This window comes from Carassius carassius, chromosome 22, assembly GCF_963082965.1.
Source record: "Carassius carassius chromosome 22, fCarCar2.1, whole genome shotgun sequence".
NCBI lineage: Eukaryota > Metazoa > Chordata > Actinopteri > Cypriniformes > Cyprinidae > Carassius > Carassius carassius.
Window position 1 is genome coordinate 7,547,964 of NC_081776.1, and position 14,861 is coordinate 7,562,824.

A 14,861-nucleotide genomic window follows, 5' to 3' on the forward strand; every position below is an offset into this window, starting at 1 on the left:
TGTTCGGTTCCGGAAACAGAGCCCCAGCAGCAGGGCAACTGGGTGACGGTGAGGCAGCGTAGTCGTGGGTCAAAACACCGCTCTTCTGTTCCGATCAAAACATTAAACAGGTTCTCCCCACTCAGTGATGCACCCACTGAGAAACCTGATGAAAGTGCTCTAGTTATTGGTGATTCTATTGTACGGAACGTGAATATAGAGACACCAGCCACCATAGTCAAATGTTTACCGGGAGCCAGAGCGCCTGACATCTTGGCAAATTTAAAAGTGCTGGCTAATGCTAAACGTAAATACAGTAAGATTGTTATTCATGCCGGCGCTAATGATGTTCGACTTCGCCAGTCGGAGATCACTAAAAATAACATTAAAGAGGTGTGTGAACTTGCAAGCACGATGTCAGACACTGTAATATGCTCTGGTCCCCTCCCTGCTTACCGTGGTGATGAGATGCATAGCAGATTGTCATCACTCAATGGCTGGATGTCTAAGTGGTGCCCACAAAATAACATAGGTTTCATAGACAATTGGACGAGCTTTTGGGGCAGACCTGACCTGTTTAAAAGAGATGGTCTTCATCCCTCCTGGGGTGGCGCCACTCTTCTCTATAGAAATATGGCAAATAGTCTTAGTGTTTATACTTGACTAACTGGGGCCCAGGTCAGGAAGCAGACAGACTGGCTAAACCGACCGTCTGCTAGCTGCCTCCCGTCACAGAGGTCAGTTAATTCTCAGCACATAGAGACTTTTTCACCTAGATATCACACTATAGAGACTGTGTCTGTTCCCCGAACTAGAAAAAACAAAAAACGTCCAAACCAGGTTAAGATTAACAATTTAATTGAGGTTCAACAAATAAAAACAGAAGCAATATGGATAAACAAATGATAAAGCTTGGCTTATTGAATATCAGATCCCTTTCTACGAAAACACTTTTTGTAAATAATATGATCACTGATCATAATATGGATGTGCTCTGTTTGACAGAAACCTGGCTAAAACCTGATGATTACATTATTTTAAATGAGTCCACCCCCCAAGATTACTGTTATAAACATGAGCCACGTCTAAAAGGCAAAGGTGGAGGTGTTGCTTCAATTTATAACAACGTTTTCAGGATTTCTCAGAGGGCAGGCTACAAGTATAACTCGTTTGAAGTAATGGTACTTCATATAACATTATCCAACGAAACAAATGTTAATGATAAATCCCCTGTTATGTTTGTACTGGCTACTGTATACAGGCCACCAGGGCACCATACAGACTTTATTAAAGAGTTTGGTGATTTTACATCTGAGTTAGTTCTGGCTGCAGATAAAGTTTTAATAGTTGGTGATTTTAATATCCATGTTGATAATGAAAACGATGCATTGGGATCAGCATTTATAGACATTCTGAACTCTATTGGTGTTAGACAACACGTTTCAGGACCTACTCATTGTCGAAATCATACTCTAGATTTAATACTGTCACATGGAATTGATGTTGATGGTGTTGAAATTATTCAGCCAAGTGATGATATCTCAGATCATTATTTAGTTCTTTGCAAAATTCATATAGCCAAAATTGTAAATTCTACTTCTTGTTACAAGTATGGAAGAACCATCACTTCTAACACAAAAGACTGCTTTTTAAGTTATCTTCCTGATGTATCCAAATTCCTTAGCATATCCAAAACCTCAGAACAACTTGATGATGTAACAGAAACTATGGACTCTCTCTTTTCTAGCACTTTAAATAAAGTTGCTCCTTTACGCTTAAGGAAGGTTAAGGAAAACAGTTTGACACCATGGTATAATGAGCATACTCGCACCCTAAAGAGAGCAGCCCGAAAAATGGAGCGCAGCTGGAGGAAAACAAAACTAGAGGTATTTCGTATTGCTTGGCGGGAAAGTAACATATCCTACAGAAAAGCATTAAAAACTGCTAGATCCGATTACTTTTCTTCTCTTTTAGAAGAAAACAAACATAACCCCAGGTATTTATTCAATACAGTGGCTAAATTAACGAAAAATAAAGCCTCAACAAGTGTTGACATTTCCCAACACCACAGCAGTAATGAGTTTATGAACTACTTTACTTCTAAAATCGATACTATTAGAGATAAAATTGCAACCATTCAGCCGTCAGCTACAGTATCACATCAGACAGTGCACTATAGACCCCCTGAGGAACAGTTCCACTCATTCTCTACCATAGGAGAGGAAGAATTGTATAAACTTGTTAAATCATCTAAACCAACAACATGTATGTTAGACCCTATACCATCTAAGCTCCTGAAAGAGGTGCTTCCAGAAGTCATAGATCCTCTTCTGACTATTATTAATTCCTCATTGTCATTAGGACATGTCCCCAAAACCTTCAAACTGGCTGTTATTAAGCCCCTCATCAAAAAACCACAACTTGACCCCAAAGAACTAGTTAATTATAGACCAATCTCGAATCTCCCTTTTCTGTCCAAGATACTAGAAAAGGTGGTATCCACACAATTATATTCCTTCTTAGAGAAAAATGGTATATGTGAGGATTTCCAGTCAGGATTTAGACCGTATCATAGTACTGAGACTGCTCTTCTTAGAGTTACAAATGATCTGCTCTTATCATCTGATCGTGGGTGTATCTCTCTATTAGTTTTATTGGATCTTAGTGCTGCGTTTGACACAATTGACCACAACATTCTTTTGCATAGACTTGAATACTTTGTTGGCATCAGTGGAAGTGCATTAGCATGGTTTAAATCGTACTTATATGACCGCCATCAGTTCGTAGCAGTGAATGAAGATGTATCCTATCGATCACAAGTGCAGTATGGAGTACCTCAAGGCTCAGTACTAGGGCCGCTACTCTTCACGCTTTATATGTTACCCTTGGGAGATATCATCAGGAAACATGGTGTTAGCTTTCACTGTTATGCTGATGATACTCAGCTCTATATTTCTTCGCAGCCCAGTGAAACACACCAATTTGAAAAACTAATGGATTGCATTGTCGATATAAAAAACTGGATGACGAGTAATTTCTTACTGCTAAATTCTGAAAAAACAGAGGTGTTGATTATAGGACCTAAAAACTCTGCTTGTAATAACCTAGAACACTGTCTAAGACTTGATGGTTGCTCTGTCAATTCTTCGTCATCAGTTAGGAACCTAGGTGTGCTACTTGATCGCAATCTTTCCTTAGAAAGCCACGTTTCTAGCATTTGTAAAACTGCATTTTTCCATCTCAAAAATATATCTAAATTACGGCCTATGCTCTCAATGTCAAATGCAGAAATGTTAATCCATGCATTTATGACCTCAAGGTTAGATTATTGTAATGCTTTATTGGGTGGTTGTTCTGCACGCTTAGTAAACAAACTACAGCTAGTCCAAAATGCAGCAGCAAGAGTTCTTACTAGAACCAGGAAGTATGACCATATTAGCCCGGTCCTGTCAACACTGCACTGGCTCCCTATCAAGCATCGCATAGATTTTAAAATATTGCTTATTACTTATAAAGCCCTGAATGGTTTAGCACCTCAGTATTTGAATGAGCTCCTTTTACATTATAATCCTCTACGTCCGCTACGTTCTCAAAACTCAGGCAATTTGATAATACCTAGAATATCAAAATCCACTGCAGGCGGCAGATCCTTTTCCTATTTGGCGCCCAAACTCTGGAATAACCTACCTAACATTGTTCGGGAGGCAGACACACTCTTGCAGTTTAAATCTAGATTAAAGACCCATCTCTTTAACCTGGCATACACATAACATACTAATATGCTTTTATTATCCAAATCCGTTAAAGGATTTTTAGGCTGCATTAATTAGGTAAACCGGAACCGGAAACACTTCCCATAACAACCTATGTACTTGCTACATCATTAGAAGAATGGCATCTACGCTAATATTTGTCTGTTTCTCTCTCGTTCCGAGGTCACCGTGGCCACCAGATCCAGTCTGTGTCCAGATCAGAGGGTCACTGCAGTCACCCGGATCCAGTACGTATCCAGACCAGATGGTGGATCAGCACCTAGAAAGGACCTCTACATCCCTGAAAGACAGCGGAGACCAGGACAACTAGAGCCCCAGATACAGATCCCCTGTAAAGACCTTGTCTCAGAGGAGCACCACGACAAGACCACAGGAAACAGATGATTCTTCTGCACAATCTGACTTTGCTGCAGCCTGGAATTGAACTACTGGTTTCGTCTGGTCAGAGGAGAACTGGCCCCCCAACTGAGCCTGGTTTCTCCCAAGGTTTTTTTCTCCATTCTGTCACCGATGGAGTTTCGGTTCCTTGCCGCTGTCGCCTCTGGCTTGCTTAGTTGGGGACACTTCATCTACAGCGATATCGTTGACTTGATTGCAAATAAATGCACAGACACTATTTAACTGAACAGAGATGACATAACTGAATCCAATGATGAACTGCCTTTAACTATCATTTTGCATTATTGACACACTGTTTTCCTAATGAATGTTGTTCAGTTGCTTTGACGCAATGTATTTTGTTTAAAGCGCTATATAAATAAAGGTGACTTGACTTGACTTGACTTGACTAATATTGTAAAACCCTATTGCAGCTTAAAACAACAGTTTTCTATTTTAATACTGTATATGCTAATGTAGTTTATCTCTGATGACAAAGCAGAATTTTCAGCAGTCATTCCTCCAGTCTTAGTGTCACATGATTATTCAGAAATCATAGTAATATGCTGATTTGGTGCTGCCCAATATTTCTCTGGAAACTGTGATAAATTAAGTCTTTACTGTAACTGATGAATTTAATGCGTCATTGCTAAATAAAAGTATTATTTTTTTTAACTTTTTTTTTTAATGATTCCAAACTTTTGAACAGTAGTGTAAATACATATACACATATTGGAATTTTCAACTCAATATTTATTTAAATGAAATATTACTTTTTTTAATCAGAAATATTTAATATTGCATAAATTTATTAGCGGGGAAAGCAGTCCTGAATGCATGAGGATGAGTCTGGGTCTGCTAGCCTCCATAACAGAAGTGTTTTATATTAAAAGCAAACTTCATCAAAATGAATCATCACTAAAACACATATATTCTCTGGTTGCCATCTAACATAGGGTCTGGCAGAGGTGTGGGCACATGTTTGGGCAAATTTCTCTTATTCAGTCTGTGAAGATGTGGTTCCCACCGGCATCTCCCATCTCTCTCTCTTTCCATCAGTTGTCTATTTATTATTTCTTGCAAAGGAGTGCAGATGACAAAAGAATTCAAAGACTGTATGTGTGTATAAGAGACTAGGTAATTACAGTAAAATCCCACAGAGAAAGAATGTTTCAGGGAAGTGAGAAGCTGGTTCTCAGAAAGACTTCAAATGTGACTCATTTAACTAAGACGTGTTTTACAACTGAATTATGTCTATAGCCGTAGGGGGTACAGGTGGAATGCAATGTAAAAATGCAGCGAGCAGAATATTGATCCTGTGTGAGATATTATCTGACCAGACAGAGGGTGCAAGTGTGTTAACAGAGTACAGACTCTATATCAGTGTCCACTAGAAAAAGACTCTACTGTGGGTGGGCTCGTCTGCTAAAGACAACAGGGGCCTAAATATGTAGAACAAATGATGCTGTCAATAGCATGATGGAGTGTCCTCAGTTCCATGCTGCCCTGCTGAGAAATAGGTCATAGTCACAAGAAGTAGACAGCATATTTATTTTATACTGATAAAAACAAACCTGGCTATGACTGGGCCAAAACATAACGGACTTAGCAGACGACTAGGAGTAGCGCACCAATTTTGGGTCTTGCTGTCACTGCCTAAAACACCATACAACCTCTTGTCACACACTGTTTTTGTATGTAAATATTAGCTAATTTCATTACCTTAAAATTCATAATAGTAAAATTATTTTTCTGGCCCATTTTCTTCAACAGAAAATCTTCCAAAGACTCTGCCATTGTTGTAGGCAATAATAGTCCAATAATTATTATAAATTAATATTGAAAAATATTTTAATTTTAAATAACTGTTTTCTATTTTAATAGTTTAAAATGTAATGTCTTTTCTGTCACTTTTGAGCAATTTTATGCACTTTGGCTGAATAAAGTTATTACATTACTTTAAAAAAAAACCGCTAAATTCAAACTTTTGAATTATAGTGTAGTATTTATGACTTACTATTTAGATATACTCATTTCTAATCTGTCATACTTAAGCCAGACAGCATGCGTGAATACAAACAGTCTTGTTAAAAGGAAAAAAAAAAAGAACTAAATTATTGTGGTAATGACCTTAAGGCAGAATAAATCAAACCCATGACCTGTATTCATATTGTGTAAAATTCCTACAGCAGCTTTTCCCAAGCCTGAAGGCCCTAAGCAATAATCAAACACACCTGATTCCACTCATCAGCTCAATATCAAAGGCTCCAATGCCTGAAACAGGTGTATCAGATAAGAGAAGCATCCTCAATGTGTGCTGTTTGGGAGCTTCAGGAACTGAGCAGGGATCCTGCGAGTGTGTATTGCTTCCCAAACATGTCTGGAATGCCGAGGTGTTGTCTGAAACGCTGGACATCGGCATGACAAATATGGACCAAATAGCACACACACCCTGTGATGGTTACATCAACACAAACACCAGTCTCTCACCGGCAATGTAGCAGACGACATAAATAGACCAAGAATGAGACCTGACCTGTTCTAAGAACTCTACAGGACATTACATCACTATGCTACCACCATTGAGTGTCAGATGATTCAATACAAATCTGGGAACATGTAAGATGCTACTTTGTGTTCGCAGGGTGACGTCATTGTTGTGCTGGTTGTTTTAATGTGTGGAAAATCATATAAACACAATTGTACTTTCTGTGTAGCGTATTCTGAATCTTGGACATCCTAAGAAGTCACAATGTACTAGACAAACCGATATTTAGTTTTTAAGGGGACGGGCAATGTTGGTTTCAGGTGTTTTTCGATATCTTCAGTCACTGAGAAGGCAATCCCACTGACGTTAAGGTGGGAAAACATTAAAGGGGACTCAGGTTAAGCGAAGTAGGTTTGGATTCTCTGTGCTTTACGTAGCAAACAAAGGAGAGGCCTTGGAGGAATGCTATGTCACTTACTCATCCAGATCAATCCACAGCGGCTTCAAAAGCTCTCTTTGTTGTGGTCTTCACTGTCAAATATGAGACATCATATATAAGGAACCTGTAGAAGGCCATGCAAAGGGCTTGAGTGTCAAAATGGCGCGGAAAACAGATAATCTGAAATCGGATAACAGTAGCCTTAACACTTATGACGTCCTGCTATGTGCAAAGCAGTGACGTTGTGCTCTTATCTGAACTATATCTGGTTTTCAGTGCGTATGTGATTTTAAATGGGTTATTGTTGAATAAATCCTTGGGGATTACTGGACCAAACAAGCTCAAAAACAAGACATTTAATAAAAGTCTATTTTGCTTTTCTGTGAAACAACACTACGTCAAAACCTATGGTGGGCTATTCAAGTCACAAGCTTTTTTTGGTTCATATAAGGCAAGTATTAAAGAGATAGTTCACCAAAAAATGTAAGTTCTGTCATCATTTACTCACCCTCATGTCTTTCCAAACCTGTATGAGTTGTTTCTTATGTTGAACATAAAATAAGATATTTTAAAGATTGCTGAGAATCAAACAGTTGGTGGTGATGATGACAGAACTTTCATTTTTGGGTGAACTATCCTTTTAAGGCCCACTCACACCAAGAACTATAAAGATAAATAGATTAGAGTCCTAGTTATTATAAGTGCAAGCTGCAGTTCCATCATCTGCCAATATAAATGCTCACGCACTTTAAAGCAAGATGGATTCTAAATAGCTGTCAGTGTTTTTATCATTCATCATCTGAAAAAAACATGCTTTGAATTACTTCAAGTTTCTCATATTATTTATGTGTGCTATTCTTGAAAATGTACATCCTTGTTGATATTATAAAACAAAAATGGTCAAAATAACATTAACCGCTGTGGCGTGCTGGATTATAACGCAACACATTTTATCTCTAATATCATGTTTCCATAACAATTTGATGCCAAAATCAGAATTGAAAAACGTAATAAAAGAACAAATCATGCAGCTTCTTGTAAAGAGATGCTATTACATTTAAGGGATGATCTTTGACATTCTGGATGATAAAGCACTTACATCAGAGTAACTGCCTACTACTTTCTCAACTCTTTATAAAGCGTTCCCTTGAAAGATATCCAATTCAATGCACACTTTGTGTTTGAACACTTCTTTGTGAACATTCCGTATGATTCTGCTTTGTCTATTTAAAGGGTGACGTCACTGTCAAGCTGGTGCTGTATCTGTGTATTGTGTGGGATGCTTGGGTAAGGGTTATACTTCCTGAAAGCCATAGTCGCAGACCAGTTTATAATATGTGAGAAAGGACTCTTTTTGACTTCGGCCACCAAGCAACTGTCTCACAACACCCAAATAACATCTCATCTCACTTTCATCACTTTCATCTCACTTTCGTCACTCTTCCAGGACAAATGATATTACATAGAAATGCATTTGCATCATAGTAGCACTCAAGTTTTCCGAAAAATTTAAAAATAAAGTTTCCATGGCATTTTTGCTGTTTTTCTTATGGTATAAGAGGCAAATGGGGAGAAGGCTTGGCATGAAAGAAAACCAGACCCTCTGCCAAAATAAACTGTTGTTATTTTGGCCAGTGATAAAAGCACGTTTGATGTTCTCTGGCTTCTCGCGAAATATCTTGTATATATTTGGCATGATCTATTTATATGTGGTACACATTATCAGATGCCGTCTTGGTTTAATTTTGTTAAAATGACTAAACACCAAGATTTGACTGTGCCAGTCATCCATCCATCCATTCATTCATTCATTCTTACCTTTTAATTAAAAAGATGAAAGCGGATTTGAAGATCAAAATTAATGTCTTAGAATACAATTAGGTTTGCATGATTTTATTTGATCTACTTTGTATGTTTTGTAAACATCTTTAGCCCTGAAGATGCTAAAATGAATGTTGTTTTTAGTAACTCAGTCATTTGCATTACAAAGCTGATCAAGGGATCATGTCGATTTGAAACATTGCCAATTTATGAGCTGAACTTTTCTCATGTTGTGGCTTAAACGCCGCTCTCATTTAGTGTCATTGATCGCCATCGTGTGGTAGGATTAAACATTGCAGAAATAACATAAACTCCCCTGCTTGTCATGCTGTTTTCATTAGTCGACATATTGCGGAAGTTTTGCTCACTTTGAAAAAACAACAACCTCATACATCCATACTCACCCGTTTAGATGCATGCTACAGAATGTGGTTTATAATATCTAGATAAAACAGCCTAAATGCAATCACCTAACACATTTTTGGATCAAAATGCAGTTCGCTCAGTAGCAAAAAGAGTTGCCACTGGCTACGCAGGGATACGAGAACCACAATAGTGCTAGCTATAAAATAATAATAAAGAACAACAACGACAAATACAAAGTGTGTGATAGGCTCTTCCTGACCGTTTGAAATTGCGTTCTGGGGACGCGTCGAGATCCGCCACCGAAGACTTTCTCTTGTTCCTCCTCGGTCTTTCGTCCACCGGCTGTGCCACCGGTAAAGTTACTGAAGATCCGTCGGTTTCCTCCATTTGAAAATGTGGACTTTTGAATGCTCTACTGTAAATGGTGTATAGAAAACGTAATACAATCAAAATAAAATAGCTATTTTAGGGGGCGAATTGAAAGTGGGAAGTTCGCGATATTCAACGGATAGGACGGTTTGAATATGGTGAAAATCTGAAGTCGTAGCCAATCAGCAACGGGCAAGGGGGCACGATTGCTAGGATACGGGCGAAAAGGGAGGGATTTAAGGCGACTAGTGACGAAACACTTGCGCGCCTGCTGTCTCGTGCAGGGTTTTATGCTTACTGTCTATGGTATTATGTAAAATAACAGAAAGGTTTTTTAATTATTTTTTTTATTTCCTCATTTTTGTAATCATATGTATCCAAGTAATGTATTATGTATCCAAATGTATTATTACATTTGAGATTACATAGTATTAAAACAAAATACAATTCTAATTATATTTAAATATAACAAAATTCAACACTTTATTAAGCCCCTTTGCTTTTTGTGTAGGCTACTATTAGATATAGGCTATCATTGTAATATGTCTAAAATGTCTAAAACACACACACACACACACACACACACATATATATATATATATATATATATATATATATATATATATATATATATATATATATATAAATATAAATAAGTGCAATATGACACTTATGGTGAAAGGTGGAAACCCCTTCGACATAAGATTTTAATTTCTAAATTATAAGGTTGCTCACTAAATGGAAACATATATTATTGGGACAGTTCCTGCTTTGTTAAAATTCATAAAATAAAATTGGCATTCACTGGTTATTTTAAAGAATGGATGCATAATTAGCTTTTTTAGAAAACAGAAATGAGCCTGCAGTCAGGGAATTCAAGTCAGATGGGCGAAAGGAAGGAGAAAATATGTAGTCAAGGCATGAAGTTCAATCTGTGGAGTGAAGAAAGGATGAGAGAAGCAGAATATAAAGCTCAAAATATGAATACAATTGAAGTTAATTTAAAGTGTTAAGATAACGTAGACAGGAAAACACATGGCTACCATTTTAAATGGTTCCTCATAAATTTATTTAGCCTAGTTGTTGTTGCTTGTGTTATAGTCACATTTTAAATAGAGTTAATTTTTATTAATATGCTGATTTGTGAATGTTCTGATATTCAGATTTCATCAAATTTAATGTCAACACATGTTCTTTCAGTTGTTTGGAATTTCTCACATGAATTGAGACGAGGATTTACATGATTTGTTTTACTCATAACCTCTAGGTTATATAATTTTGGATTTGTTAAATATGTTGTTAAATATGCTTATCTGATAATGTGTTAATATATCATGTGCTTTTAATTAGAATGCAGTTTTTTTTTATAAATCAATGGCCCACTTTACCTGAAAAGAAAAAGCATTATCTCAAAATGTTTGCTATATAGCTTGCAAATGAACTGTATTCAAATGTAAATATTATAGCTGGACCTTAAAGTTAACTATAGTAATAAAGAAAAGAAAATAATAATAATAATAATAATAATAAAACATCTAATAAATTACACGTTCTACATAAGTGCCTCTGAATTCTTTACCTGAATTCACCCTATATGCTGATATGTAGACTTATGTAGTACCAATATTCTACAAAAATAACCAATGCTGAAAATAAGCTGGCCTAATTGAGTTTGTGGGGACAGGACAAGTAAAGGGTGTAATGCTGTTTATGTAGTTTGTGTAAGGTCAGATAAGATGAGCAGTTAGTTTGAAACTTTTTGTTTAGAGGCTGCTTTATTTCTCACAATAGTCCAGACCTCATTAGTGGAAAACGTTTAGCTTGTTTACTGCAAAATAATGATGCCTATTATTCTGTATGGTTACTCATTAGAAAGGCAGTTCAAGCATTGTGCACAAAGAAAAGCTTGACAGTTCCCAATGAATAAACTTTTTGGAACTATGAGTCAGTAAACCCCTTTTTTGTGTGTGTGTGAAACGCCTGCTCATTACTCAAGGTAAACTTAAAACAAACAAATTCTTTGCGGTTGTGGTTACATTTATTATACACCACATTATTATACATTATTATTATTTAATTAGTATCAGACAACACATTCCACTCCCATAATGTTCAATAAACAAATATAAAGCAAATATAAATTGAACCAAATACCAGGATCTGCACATATGCACAAAATAACAGGAAGTATACTTCACATTCACATTTGATAGTTAATAATTCCCTAACCGTACACATCTTTATGTTGTTAGTTCCTTTTGAAGTTTAACATGAACCATATAATCATCACCCAACTGCTAATGCGATTTTTAGGCATGAGGATATTAAGTAATTATAAACATTTGATTTTCTGTAAAGCTGCTTTAAAAATGTTATATTGTAAAAAGTTCTACAGCTTAAATTGATTTGATTATGAACTATTTTGATCACCATAAATCAGCACATATTAACCACATTTCGAAATTTTAGCTTGTAGTGTCTCCTTCCAACCAACAGAGGACAGTATTAAACTGCAAATTAAGTCAGATTGGGAGCAGGTATTCTTTGCAGAGTAGATTACCGAAGAATTGATCCCCAGTCATTATAACCGATTTCAAATGGTGCTAGATGATAAAAGGGACTCTAAGCACCAGAGGAAATCAGTCATCCTTTGGTGGGGAGAGATGGGGGCAGGAACAGCCAGAGAGGGAGAAAGAGCTTCAGAGAACACAATCTCTCTTTACTAGCCCTCTCAGGCATAGTTAAAGTGTTCAACTGAGGGAACGAAAAACAAATACACACCACAATTTCTATATATATGTATAAAAAAATAGACATGTAAATAGACCGATGTGCACAAACTCTTTTCTGATGTATTCATACAATAAATAGGCTACAGATTACTCTGTGAGCAGTGTAGTTGGTAAATCAGTCCTATATTTAAGACCTGTTTAATGCAAAGTATTAAAAACTAAAGCTTGAACTTAAATTAAAAAGGAAACCGAAAAATAAGCTGATTTAAAGTATTAATACCACGATTGCACATAAATACTAAAATAACATTGCTCTTGCAGTCACACATTTATAAATTCATACACTGTTGTAATGCACTGTTGTAATGCAAGATATTGCATCATATTTCTTTTGTTCCTGCTTTCATGTTCTGCATTATTCACATATATAGCTTCATGCAAACATGTGTTAACATCAGAAGGTAATCCAACCTCACAGAAACATCCAAAACAAGATTTAACGCTGATGTTTTAGTGGATAAACACGGCAACCTATAAAATTTCCACCTACTTCAACTTAACCTTTAACGTTTAACTATGACTCATTACAACTAATTTTTCTTTTATTAAATTAATTTTTAAATAAAATGTTTACATTTTGAAATACATTTTGTTCACAAGTTAAAGTAGTAGAAAAATATACGTTGCCATGACTTCACAGCAAATTAATTTATCCAATTTTAACTTCATTTAAAAGTTGATATGATTATAGTTAAAAAAAAACTGTTTTTTTTTACAGTGACTTACAGATGATCATATTTTTACAGTATACAGCAGTATTTTCCTTGTGGGACCGGGCTGGCTTGTTCACACTGCATTCATTTGACTTCCAGTTCATCTGTGAGAGTGAGTTCATCAAGCGCTAAGGGCAAGCTATGAGCACTATCTGGTTCTCCTGTGAGTCAGTAGATGCACTTCGCTAACTTCTCTTGAAAAGCCCACTAAAGATTCGTTGTCCTGTTTTGTTATTCTTTAACTTCTCTTGGGATCGTCCATCACTGCGAAATGTGAACCAGCGGCAATTCCCTCCCCAAGAACACTGATTTCAAATGGTGCTAGACACTGGTAGAATACATCTAAACCACCATGTGAAACCAGCATCCGGAAGAAGCGTCCAGGAGTGCGAACGATCCCATCAGAAGTCCCTGTGTCACTGGTTTCATTGATGATTAACATAACAGGAAAGGCAAAAGGTCGAACAGCAGTGGGCTTGCTTTATCAGGAAGTGACTCTGTCGAAACAAATGGGTCATGGTCACCACGCCATTGTGGTTTTGAATAGTGAAGTCCACTTTTCTCCACTGATACCAGACTTTGTAAAGCTAGTTGTTGATCAGTTGAATAAGATCGTGCCTGCATCCTTTTGTATAACACACAGTGTGGTTTGATGTATGGTGTGTTTGTGTATAAATTGACCCCGATTGCCCAGAAAGAATCCATGCATTGGTTTTGTCCGTAGAAGGATGACGTCAACCTTTTTTAAAGGAGAACTGCTGGGAGATGGAAATTATGAGTCACTGGAAGATCTCTAAACAATGTAAATCATTCAAAGTCGCAGTCAAATGCGAACAGGATTGGTCAATCACCTGCGGGCGGCCCACTGAAGTTCCTACCACCAACACAGCACTGATGTAATCTCAGACCCACTTGGAAATGACTGAGTTCAGTCATGACATGCTGTCTGTGAAAGTGTGAAAATGTAGCACACCTTTCTGCTCCTCGTTTACCACTCAGCCTATGGTTGATCGCGGAAATGATATCATTGCTAGTCACCTTGCCACCCATTAAATGTGAAGTGATATTTTTTATGTACTATGATCAAATTACTATTTTGAAAAAAAATAAAATTTATAGCCTGAATGAACTGTAAATTGCTTTGGATAAAATGCGTAAATGTGAATGTAAATTGTAGTTTAAAATTTTTAGTAATTTTACATGGTTTTGTAATTTTTTTATTAGTTTGTTTTTTAATTTCTACATTGCTTTCTTTTTCAATTTTCAGTAATTTGACGTGGTTTTGACATTTTTATTTGCTTGTTTTTCATATTTCTATATAGATTTCTTCTTCAGTTTTAGTAATCTTAAACTTTTTACAGTTAGCTCTCAAGGCAACATTTCTTGTTTTCAGCTATCAAAAATGATTTTGAATAGTTTTTTGTTAGTTTAAATAGTTTATTTATATTTATCATTGTATTGAATTATATTTAGTTTGTCATTATATGTGCTTTTGTCATTTTAGCTATTTAATTTATTTAGCTTTCATTTATTTCAGTTTTAGGAATTTTTGTACTTTAACTTTTGAATTTCAGCTTTATCCCAAAGGAATAAAGGAAACCAAAGGAATCGTTTCTAATTTGTTTTACGCTCTTGTTTTTCCATTTAATATTTTATATAAATCTATTTTAAATCCGCTTTATTTGAATTAACAAAACTAGTTTTAGTTTTAAAACTGAACCATCATATAAGTAACTGGCAGCA

At 36.3% G+C, this 14,861-nt stretch overlaps 1 protein-coding gene across 1 annotated transcript in view; it reads right to left on the reverse strand.

Annotated features, from left to right (window-relative positions):
- The window catches only part of LOC132098837 (neuroepithelial cell-transforming gene 1 protein-like), a 33,089-nt gene extending 23,334 nt beyond the window's left edge, over positions 1–9,755 (reverse strand). The window contains exon 1 of the mRNA XM_059505054.1: positions 9,504–9,755. Coding sequence (XP_059361037.1) covers positions 9,504–9,631 — 128 coding nt within the window. The 5' untranslated portion in view covers positions 9,632–9,755. The remainder of the gene's footprint in view (positions 1–9,503) is intronic.
- Between the last annotated feature and the right edge of the window lie 5,106 nt (positions 9,756–14,861).